Source organism: Capricornis sumatraensis, chromosome 6 (genome assembly GCF_032405125.1).
Source record: "Capricornis sumatraensis isolate serow.1 chromosome 6, serow.2, whole genome shotgun sequence".
Taxonomy (NCBI): domain Eukaryota; kingdom Metazoa; phylum Chordata; class Mammalia; order Artiodactyla; family Bovidae; genus Capricornis; species Capricornis sumatraensis.
In genome coordinates this window covers 80,823,542-80,835,580 of record NC_091074.1, presented here as the reverse complement: position 1 = coordinate 80,835,580, position 12,039 = coordinate 80,823,542, and the positions used below count along the sequence as shown (strand labels likewise).

General features: G+C 40.2%; 1 protein-coding gene across 1 annotated transcript in view; it reads right to left on the bottom strand.

Annotated features, from left to right (window-relative positions):
* The window catches only part of ADAM7 (ADAM metallopeptidase domain 7), a 55,642-nt gene extending 55,541 nt beyond the window's left edge, over positions 1-101 (bottom strand). Inside the window, exon 1 of the mRNA XM_068973626.1 lies at positions 50-101. Coding sequence (XP_068829727.1) covers positions 50-101 — 52 coding nt within the window. The remainder of the gene's footprint in view (positions 1-49) is intronic.
* Positions 102-12,039: the final 11,938 nt, after the last annotated feature.

Sequence of the window (12,039 nt, the reverse complement as noted above, 5' to 3'; positions counted from 1 at the left end):
TTGCCTCATAGCATACTAAGAAAACTATCATAAAAAGATTAACACATACCTTTAATCTGAAAAATGAGTAAAATCATGAAACATAAAGTCCCAGGAAACATTCTGAATGATTCTGGCAAACTGGGGCACATGTGTTTGAGAAAAGATGTGCACAGTTCTTGGTCCTTGCTGCCACAGAGAGGATGAAGACCCTAGCAGACAGACAGGCAGGTTTGATCCAGCACAAGGAAGTGTTCCTTATCGTGTTACACAATTTGTGAGGTGCTTTAGGCTAAAACCTGGAGGGTGGACGTCATGTACTAATTAAAGGTAACCAGTGAGATGGTGGTGGTGGAAGAAGTGGGCTGGACAGAGATCCCTATATTATACCTGTTATAAATATGACTCCAGATGTACTAAATTATTTTTAAAGTGAAAACATCACATTTGTCTTGGAAAAAATTACTGAAACATGTTCATTATAAACTGTGGTGAAAGAAAGTCATCTATGCTGAAAGCCACATGTAAGAACTGTCAAGGAAAATTTGATAAAATAAAGTAGATAGCAATATCGAGAACTTTTATTTTCTTAGCCAAATAAAGGCCTGGACCATGTAGGACATGAGGATAATGATGTTTACGGTACTAAATGAAACTAAAGATATGGATCCATATTTCATCCCCACCTTGATAAAACAATCCAGTCACTAGGGTAAGAGGGAGAGATTAAGGGAAATAACTTTCCCTTTTCTCCCTGGTTTTATTAAGATATAATTGACAACAGATTAAGGTATATGTCATACAGATTTGACAGTATATATTATGAAATGGTTCATGTCATATAGACACCAACCCACCCTTTTTTTCCTCTTTTTGATGAGAACTCTAAAGATCTATTGTCTTAACAACTTTAAATATACCACCTAGCCCTGTTCACTACAGTCATCATGTTGTACATTACATCCCTGGTACTTATTGGTCTGATAGCTAGGATAGATCACTTTCATCTAAACTTATTTATGAAAACTCATTTATGCTATAAATCACAAATTAATTTCAAAAAAAGGCAAATAAAAAATCCCAAAATACATACAACATATATAATAAAATGTGAGGGCATAGATCCTGATAATATAGAGCTCTTTCAAATCAATACAAAAAGAAAACATTAATGGGGAAACGTGCAAAGGACCTGTACAAACCCTTCTATATGCAGGTGTTTGCTCATTATATTTGAAGAGATATACCTTTGCAATATAACCCCATATCTGCTTGGGATTCTATCCCTCCACTATCTCCATTATTGAGTATCCCCATAATATTCCCATAAACTGAACCAGTCTACCATAACTGGAAGTTTTCTTTAACTCTTTATTTTGTATTGGGGTATAGCCAATTAACAGGCTTCCCTGGTGGTTCAGATGGTAAAGAAAATGCCGGCAATGCAGGAGACCCAGGTTCAATTGCTGGGTCAGGAAGATCCCCTGGAGAAGGGAATGTCTACCCACTTCAGTATTCTTGCCTGGTGAATCCCATGGACAGAGGAGCCTGGCAGGCTACATTCCTGGGGTCGCAAAAGAGACATGACTGAGCAACTGAGCACACATATTAACACATTGAAGAGTTTGGAAAAATACTCAGTAATAGTAATCACCCAATAAAAGTAGACTATAATTATTTAACTTAACTAGGATGAGGTTTTATAATACAGTAAATAAAAGTAGACATTTAGATCCAAACCACCTGGGTTCTATTCTCAGCACTTATTTTTCCTACCTACAAACCTTGGACAAGGTCTGACCTCTCCATACCTCAGTTTTCTTTTCTCCCAAAATAAGTATAACAACAGTATCTTGGGGGTTCTCTGCTAGTTCAAATGGTAAAGAATCTGCCTACAATTCAGGAGTTAATCCCTAGGTTGGAAAGATCCCCTAGAGGAGGGTAGAATTAATAACCAGGTTTAAATGGGGTTAATTTAACTGAATCACTTAAAAGTGGTACCTACTACATATTAAAGGCTAGATAAGTGATGATTTTTTTTAAAGAACTACATAAATGTTGAATTTTGCTTTTATTATTTTTTCTGTACTGATTTTATCCACTTCTCATCTTCCTCTCCTTCCCTGAGACTCAGGAGTTCTGGCTTCCTTTCTTTACCCCAACATGCTGTTTTCTCCTATCGAAGAACCTCTGGATACACTTGTTTCTCTGCCTCTCTGTGGCCAGATTAATTCCTCATGCTTCAATTCTTAGTTCAAGGGTCACTCTCTCAAGAAAGACTTCTCTAACTTCAAGGTCTAGAACAAGCTTCTTGAGGAAACAAGATACCCTTTTCTTTTCTGAAAAGTTGTTAGTTTATCACAAACTTATTCATCCAATTGCTTATCTGTTTCCTGAAACAAAATAAAACTTCCAGAAAGCAAACTCTGCTTGCTTTTTCTTACTCTGGAACCATAAATGTAGAAGTGTTTTGCATATAGACAGTGAATTCAATACAAATTTGTTGAATGCAATAAAACTAATTTGCAATATGAGTAGGATCTGCTTCCATCTTCATGTGTTTCTCAAAATTTTGAACGTAATTGGAATAACTTTAAGTGATCACTTCTACCAGCAGAGTTTCTGCAGCAGAGGTCAATACAAGAGATAGTTGAAGACCAAAGGGCATACTTAATATATCCGACCTGTCATCAAACAAATATTCATCCACATATCAGATGGAACTTACCAGCTTCATTCACAGTGATGGTTACAGACAGCATTTTAAATTGGGTGATAGGTAGGAACCATATTGAAGTTCCCTTTATTACAGTAAAAATAGAAAAAAAAATTAAATACCAGTTGTAGAATCCTAATTATTCATGGTGTCATGTTAAATGATAAGGCTTAAAGGCATTTGTCTGATGCCTTTAGCTATGGCTGAGCTAACTTTCCAGCATGTCTAAAATATTAGAGATATGGCATTATCCACAGTTAATCCAGGTGAAACAACCTAGAACTTTCAAAGAAGAAAAATTTTTGTAACTTAATCAGGTCCCATAATCAATAAGGGGAAAGCAGGCATTAAAATTTCTGCCTGACCCCATGTTCTTTTTATATGCTAGTGGTTTTTTGGACATAGAAACAAGCTTTATTTTCCCATAATCACTCTATAATCAAGCATTCAAACCTGGAGAATATTATACTTTAATTCTGAACCCTACCAAGTGACTAGAGTAGCACAATGAAATACTGTAGCTAGTTTATATTTTTTTTTCACTCTCAAGTCACAGCTTTCTGTTTTCAAAATAACAGCATCACTAAAGTATATAAAGCTTTAAAAACAAACAAACGATTAACCCTGAAGCAGATTTCAATGAAAGTGGCTCTGGGAAGTCCAATTATCATACAAAAGCAGATTTTAAGGATTAAACAAATATGAGAATATTCTGTTTCCTCCTTATTTCTCTGCTGCAAATTTGTGGAGCAACTTCTCATAGGAGGTTCTCAAATCTACTCCTATCTTGGTTTCAGTGAGGGTTTTGGAGGTTGTAGGTTCTTTATTATTATTATTATTATTATTATTTCAATGATTTTTATTTGGTTTTTTGGCTGTGTCACATGGCTTGTGGGATCTTAGTCCCCTGACCAGGGATTGAACCCACGTCCCCTGCATTGGAAGCATGGAGTCTTAACCACTAGACCACCAGGGAAATCCTGAGATTTTAGATTCTTGTGTCCAATCCTTATGGATGCTAGGATCAACCCTTTAAGTCAGGCAGGAGTATGTGTCTCAGGGGCCTCCTAGCTTTGATAAGAGCATGTCTGCTTTCTCCCTTTGACCTCCCTCACAATCCACGTACCCCTTCAGGTTTCCCCTTGAGATTCCTTCTCCCTTTCTTTTCCTCAGTCTTGCTCCCTCTCTCTGAGCTAGCAACTTAGAGAGCAAGTCCTCAACCCTTCTTAAAGACTTAGAGTGAGTTCACAATCGTGGAGGCCCAGGAAGTGTGACAGGTGATAAAGAATACACTCTAAGTCAGAAACAAGAGGCGGTCCACTATGCAGACTCAAACAGATTATTCTCGTCTGTCCTTAGCAAAGAGAAACATGGGAAAAGGGGCAATAAATTAAATGAATAAAGAAAATCTTATCCAAATTACAATAGCAATGGCAAAAACTAAACACAGAAATACTGGATGAAAGATTAGCATTTTCTATCTGACTTTAAAAGAAATATCATTATAAAGTACTCCCAAGTCACATTCATTAAAGGGAACTTGCAATTCTTTTGGTAGAAGCTAATTTCAGCCCATTAATTGTGTTTTCAGTGCATTGAAAAGAACACTAGATTCAAAATAAAGAACTCTATGTTCACCTGTGAGTAATTATTCTTTCTTTGGCAAATCATTTATTTTCTTGGCCCCAGTGGTTCATGTATAAGTTAGGGATATTAGATTGTTTGATCTCTAAGATCTTTTTTTTTTTTTCAAACATCAGGGTGCTGTGTTTCCATGCTTTTACTGAATTTCCTTTTCTAAGACTTCTTCATTGTAAATAGAAATTTTGACTTGTTAGAATAACGACGTTTGGATTTTTTTTTTTTTCTCACTATCCCTTTTTGTTGTTGTTCAGTTGCCAAGTCATATTTCTGTGACTCCATGAACTGCAGCATGCCAGGCTTCCCTGTCCTTCACCATCTCCCAGAGTTTGCTCAAACTCATGTCCACTGAGTCAGCTATGCCATCCAACCATCTCATCCTATGTCACCCCCTTCTCCTCTTCTTTCTCAGGATCAGGGTATTTTCTAGTGAATCCTACTGTCTATAAATTGATATACACAGTAAATGTCATGATATAGATGCCACAAGAGCGATAAAAAAAAATTGACTTACTTTGCCATGCAAAAAAAAAAAGTTATTCATGGGGAATAGCAGATCTTGAGTAAAAAGAGTGCATAGACATTTCACCCTTTAATTCTGATAATCAAATTACTTAGCTAATGACATTGAACAAATTACTTAATATTCCTAGAGTTTTGGTTTCTTCATGGCTAATTAAAGGTAATAGTGCTTCCTATACCAGATCACTGTATAGATTAAGTAAGATCATTAATGACGAGTACTAGTACATAGCACACATACTACTCGCAATTTTGTTGAAGGGTTGACATTATTCCTCACCTTCAATTTAACTCTACTTCATAACAGCTTTAGGAAGTACTTTAACTTCAGTGAGGTCAAAATGTTTAAACAACATAGACTTAAAGTCAATGGGTGACAAGGTGTGAAATGAAATGTAATTGTTTTCTCCAGCTGGATAAGTGGCAGCATTCGTGATCCTATCCATAAGTCCAGTTCCTACAGAACGGTGTCACACATTCACCTCACTTCTCAACAAACTGAATATTCCTATTTTAATAAATTATAGTAACTTTCTTAATCTCCCATGCCCTTCCAGCAACCTCGATCTTTTTCTGATCCTTTTATAACAAAATCCTCTCAAGGAGTTTTCAATAATTCCTGTTCTAATTCTTCATTCTCTCTTTAAGTTACTCCCTTATGTCTCCTGCATTGACAGGCAGTTACTTTACCACTAGTGCTTCCTGGGAAGCCCTTCTTAGTAGCACAAATGCTCAAATGTAAGGAGACATATGTTATTCTAGCTAGCCACTGTTTGCAAGTATTTTAAGATCATCTACTAAAAGAGAGGTGGAACTTTACTTTGAGTGATTGTTCAGTTGGTTGGCCTGTTTAGTTCTTGGTGCCCCTGCTCCTTTCATCGGTACGCCCGTGTGAGTTCTCCTATACAGTTGGCCACCCTTTCATCTGCCTACAGAAACATCTTTTTCAAGGTTGGTTAAATAGAACTCAGAGTATACTTGTCAGTCTTTTGTGGTTTCATCATATTCTTCATTTCATGCTATTCTTTGCCTCCAGTTTGACAAATATAATTAATTACTCTTTCCGTGAGGGGCCACCCTGCCCACCTTCCCCAAACCCAACACATCTAGTAACATATTCTTCATGATATTTCTGTTAGCCACCATAGCACACGCTGGTCCTTCCTTCCCATAATTCCTAAAACCCTGCCTAGCTCTGGTATACAGTTGGCATATTGGTATGTAAGCATCTTTGAGTGAATTTTTCTTCTCTGCTTGTTATAATAGACTTGATATAATGGAGCCTGCAGTATTGAGTGAGCTTTCTTGTTTATATCTTAATAAAAAAAAATGAGAGTTGGACCATAAAGAAAGCTGAGTGTTTAAGAATTGATGTTTTGGAATTGTGGTGCTGGACAAGACTCTTGAGAGTCGCTTGCACTGTGAGGGGACCAAACCAATCAATCCTAAAGGAAATCAACCCTGAATATTCATTGGAAGGACTGATGCTGAAGCTCCAATACTTTGGCCATCTGATGTGAAGAGCTGACTCATTGGAAAAGATCCTGATGCTGGAAAGATTGAAGACAAAAGGAGAAGAAGGTGGCAGAGGATGAGATGGTTAGATAGCATCACTGACTCAATGGACTTGAGTGTGAGCAAACTCTGAGAGATGGTGAAGGACAGGGAAGCCTGCATGTTGCAGTCCATGGGTGGCAGAGTCAGACATGACTTAGCAACTGAACAACGACAATGTTTGAGTTATCCTGGGCCTATCACTGCTCTCAAATATCTGCAATGATAGAGATCACTAGTATAATTTTCACCTTATCTCCTGATGTATGTGTGAGCCTTTTGAAAACAGAGACCTTGGCGAACATTCACACGTCCCCCGTGGAGTCTAAGAGTACCAGAGCTTGTATGTTGTTAGTACTCAATAAATAGCAATTTAAGAAGCTGATTGTAATTTATCATGACATTATTGCTGCACTTAATTTACAGATGATAAATACGAGTTTACCAGAACTGAACAAATATTCTACTAAAATTCCTATTTTCCTGAATTGGAGCTTCTTTGGCTCTCTGGTATAGCTAACCCAAGGCTTAAAAGCCCCAGAGTCACCTGGAACTAGGAGCTATTCATGGACCATCAAGTACTGGGAGCCAGGGTCATATTAATATTTCAAATAGCTTGGATATTCATTGTGCCTTTCTTCTGAAACCAGGAAAGGATGTGATACCATCTCTAGAGTCTGCCCATTCAAATTCTGCAGTTTACTTTCACCCACAAGGATACCTTCCGGCACAACTTGATCTCGGTGTGCCTGTACCAGTAGCACTTCATTAATCATGGGGCAGAGGCTGGGAATGGCCTTCAAGCCTGTGCCAGAAACTCCCCCACAGGGCCAATGTTGTCTTCTCACAGAGGGAACATTAAGGAAGGGAGGGGATGTTGGCACCTGGATATCTCTTAACTCAGAATGTACAGTCTTGATTCATCCTTGAAATTAACCCCACCACTTCATAATGATATAAAATTTATACCCTGAGCACTCACTCTGTGAGGCATTTGCTTGTTCAGTGTTAATGATATGTGGCAGTTAAATGAAATAATAACTCAGCCATTTGACAAATGAAAAAACTGAGTCTCAAAAAAGAAATTCATCCATTTGAGGGTGGTCAGCAAGTGGTGGAGCTTTGTGTACACCCAAGTCCCTAAGGCAATGTGTAGTGGTTTGGTTGCTAAGCCATGTTTGACTCTTAACAACCCAACAGACTGTAACCCTCTAGGCTCTTCTGTCTATGGGATTTCCCAGACAAGAATACTGGAGTGAGTTGTCATTTTCCTCCTCCAGGAGATCTTCCCAATCCAGGGCTCAAACCCAGGTCTCCTACATTAGCAAGCAAGTACTTCACTGCTGAGCCACCAGGGAAGCACTCAAAATTAATGTGTGCTGCTAAGTCACTTCAGTCGTGTCTGACTCTGTGTGACCCCATAGATGGCAGCCCACCAGGCTCCCCTGTCCCTGGGATTCTCCAGGCAAGAACACTGGAGTGGGTTGCCATTTCCTTCTCCAATGCATGAAAGTACAAAGTGAAAGTGAAGTCACTCAGTTGTGTCCAACTCTTCAAGACCCCATGGACTGCAGCCTACCAACCTCCTCTGTCTATGGGATTATCCAGGCAAGAGTACTGGAGTGGGGTGCCATTGCCTTCTCTGGGATTAATGTGTGAGGTTCCAACTATTCTACTCTCTCCCGTCTGAGTATCACCAAGAAATCCTACAGCAGTGATAATCTTAAAAAAAAATTTTTTTTTATCTTTCAAAGTAACCAGCCTCTGTGTAAGGTTTGAAATTTCCTTCCTGTTTCAAACTCCAGCCACATGCCATACAAATATGAAGGGAGTATTTCAAAACTTTGATTTTCATGGTGTTCTGTTGGTGATGGTCCTACAGCCTGCTTGTGCCCACGGTTAGAAAAAGAAATAGAAATTTGAGAGTTTTAATTTTCTCATCCATTTCTTCTTTTAAGAATCATATTCAGGGAATTCCCTGTCGTCCAGTGGTTAGGACTCAGTCCTCTCGCTGTCATGGCCCGGGTTCAGTTCAGTGCCTCATGGTATGGCAAAATAAATAAATAAAAAACCATTTAAAAACAAACAAACAAAAGAATCACACTCCGTTCTCCCTTATGATTAAACAGAATTCAGCCAAGAAAACTATTTGCTCTCATTCTCTTCCTATGAAGTCAAGAAACGTGTGTTTAATTCTGTGTTACATTATCTTCTTTTGTTCCTTGCTGAGGTTTAAGCCCCTCATGTTTTTGCTGTCTGTGCATCTGCTCTTTTCCTTTGTTTAACTTTCTCAGTTGCTTCAGCTGAGTAGTATGTACTTATGGAAATTGTATTAGTCTCTTAAGTCAGACAAAAACCAAAACTCTAGCTAGACATTAATGGGGTGATGAGATTTGTTCACATGTATGAACTCTCTTTGGGTTTCCCAGGTGGCTCATTGGTAAAGAATCTGCCTACCAATGCAGGAGATGTGCATTTGATCCCTAGGTTGGGGAGATCCCCTGGAGCAAGAAAAGACAACTTACTCCAATATTCTTGCCTGGGAAATCCCATGGACAGAGGAGACTAGCAGGCTACAGTCTATGGAGTCACAAAGAGTCAGACACAACTGAGTATGCACGCTTGCAAACATAGTCTGTATAATACAGCATCTGTCCTTTGTAGTATTTTCCCAACGTTGTTGAAAACTTCAGTTCAGTTCAGTCACTCAGTCGTGTCTGACTCTTTGTGACCCCATGGACTGCAGAATGCCAGGCTTTCCTGTCCATCACCAACTCCCAGAGCTTGCTCAAGCTCATGTCCTTTGAGTCGGTGATGCCATCCAATCATCTCATCCCCATCATCTCCTTCTCCTCCTGCCTTCAATCTTTCCCAGAATCAGGGAAAGATTTCCAATGAGTCAGTTCTTCACATCAAGTGGTCAAGTATTGGAATTTCAGCTTCAGCATCAGTCCTTCTAATGAATATTCAGGACTGTTTTCCTTTAGGATTGACTGGTTTGATCTCCTTGCAGTCCAAAGGACTCTCAAGAGTCTTCTCCAACACCACAGTTCAAAAGCATCAATTCTTCAACACTCAGCCTTATGGTTCAACTCTCACATCCGTACATGGCTACTGGAAAAACCATATCTTTGACTAGAGAGACCTTTGTTGGCAAAGTAATGTCTCTACTTTTTAATATGCTGTCAAGGTTGGTCATAGCTTTTCTTGGTTGCAGTCACCATCTGCAGTGATTTTGGAGCCCAAAAAAGAAAGTCTGTCACTGTTTCTGTTTCCCCATCTATTTGCCATGAAGTGATGGGACCGGATACCATGATGTTAATTTTTTGAATGTTGAGTTTTAAGCAAGCTTTTTCACTCTCTTCTTTCACTTTTATCAAGAGGCTCTCTAGTTTGTCTTTGCTTTCTGCCATAAGGGTGGTGTCATTTGGTTATTGATATTTCTCCTGGCAGTCTTGATTCCAGCTTTTGCTTCTTCCACCCTGGTTTCTCATGATGTACTCTGCATATAAGTTAAATAAGCAGGGTGACAATATACAGCCTTGATGGACTCCTTTCCCAATTTGGAACCAGTCTGTTTTTCCATGTCCAGTTCAAACTGTTGCTTCTTGACCTGCATACAGGTTTCTCAGGAGGCAGATAAGGTGGTCTGGTATTCCCATTTCTTTAAGAATTTTCCACAGTTTATTGTGATCCACACAGTCAAAGGCTTTAGCATAGTCAGTGAAGAAGTAGATGTTTTTTCTGGAATTCTCTTGTTTTTTCCTGTGGTCCAATGGATGTTGGCAATTTGATCTCTGGTTCTTCTGCCTTTTCTAAATCCAGCTTGAACATGTGGAATTTCTTGATTCATGTACTTTTGAAGCCTAGCTTGGGGAATTTTGAACATTACCATGCTGAAAGGGCCCACATGGGGTCTCATTGATAAGTTGGCTCATTAGGTCAACCTCGCAAACAAAGAGTAAAATCACAGTGATCTGTGAGATTGACCAAATTGCCCAAATGGCATGATATTTTCTCACTGGTGCCTATCTTCTCAAAGCTGTGAGACCACCAGATTCCAGACCTCTGGCTACGTGACCATCCCTTCAGAGAATTTTTCATTGATGGGGTATAAGAAAGACACCAACAGAAAGGGAGGGTGCTGGTTCTTAAGGGCCAGTCACCCTCTCTTTTCCCTTGAATAAATTTCCCTTTTCTTGCCTGACTGCTGGGCTCGCTCTCTTTTTCTCTGCACTCGCCTTACATTCTGGTGCTGAAACCTGGGAAGGAAGAGCACCACAACTGGGTGGGCTCCTCTCACGAGCCCACCTCCGGTGGTCCCTCCCTTGGACCTTGCCGAGAAACTGAGATGTGCTCCAGGACAAGACTATCCACTTGCCTTGCTGGACTGACATCCACACACTGGCCCACATTTCATCCATCAGTTAGAAGGGCAAGTGAAATCCCATTCTCTTGGATCCTCTCTGGCACACACACCTCATTTCCAAGTCCTAGCACTAGGCGGGAGGATCCCCAAGGTGCTTGGGCCCTTGGCCTTGTGCCCATGTCTAACTTTGAAGTAGGGGACCCCCATTTCAAAGCAGACTATTATTACACTCTGAGGAAGTTCTGAGAACAGGGACGCCTTTTCTCTCAGACCTTTCTCCTCCTCTCTCTCACCCTTGTCTAACTTCGCTATTCAGCTGCAATGGGAAATTCTCAATCCCAGCCCTCAAAATCTACTACTCCTCTAGGATGCCTTCTCCAAAACCTTGGTTTTTCAAGGAGAGTTAAGACCAAAAAGACTTATTCACTGTTCTAACACACTCTGGCCACAATACAGACTTGATAACAGGTCCCAGTGGCCAGAAAACGGAGCTCTTGGTTATAATACTCTACAGGACCTCGGTAACTTATGCCGCTGCAATGGCAAGTGGCTAGAGATCCCTTATGTTCAGGCTTTCTTTCCTCTTTGCTTTCAACCCTCTCTCTGTGAGTCCTGTTCTACTTCTCAAATTCTCTTAGCCCACTCTGGGTCACATCCCCTTAATACAATGTCTCCTGATCCCTGTTCAGACTTTTCTTCTTCTTCCTTGACCTTTGAGACCACAGCCCACCCCCTATCACTCCCAATCCCATTCCAGACCCAGTTCCACAGCCTCCACCTTAAGTCCCCATCCTCCCTCCCTCCTTCTCAAGTGTAGGCCACAGCTCCCAACGCCATCCTCAGCCTGTGCCTGAGGCAAGCTCTGAGACCTCAGCCCCACCCTCTATGCTGAGGGTCCCTCGATCCCCTCCCCGAACAAAACAGGAAATCTCACTGCAGGATCCTGCTCCTTCCCCTGCTCCACTGCTCCTTTTATGGGAAGTAGCTGGAGCAGAAGGCATTGTTTGGGTTGATGTCCCATTCTTCCTCATGGATCTATCTCAGATTGAAAAACGTCTGGGTGTTTTTCCTCAGACCCTGATAATTATCTAAAAGAATTCAAGTATCTTATCCAGTCTTACAAGTTAACCTGGCATGATATTTACATCATACATTCTACCACTCTTCTCCCAGAAGAGAAGGAATGAGGATGGCAAGCCTCTCAAGGCATGCTGATGAGATACACAGGACAGATAACACTAAGTCCCTGGAGCTGTCC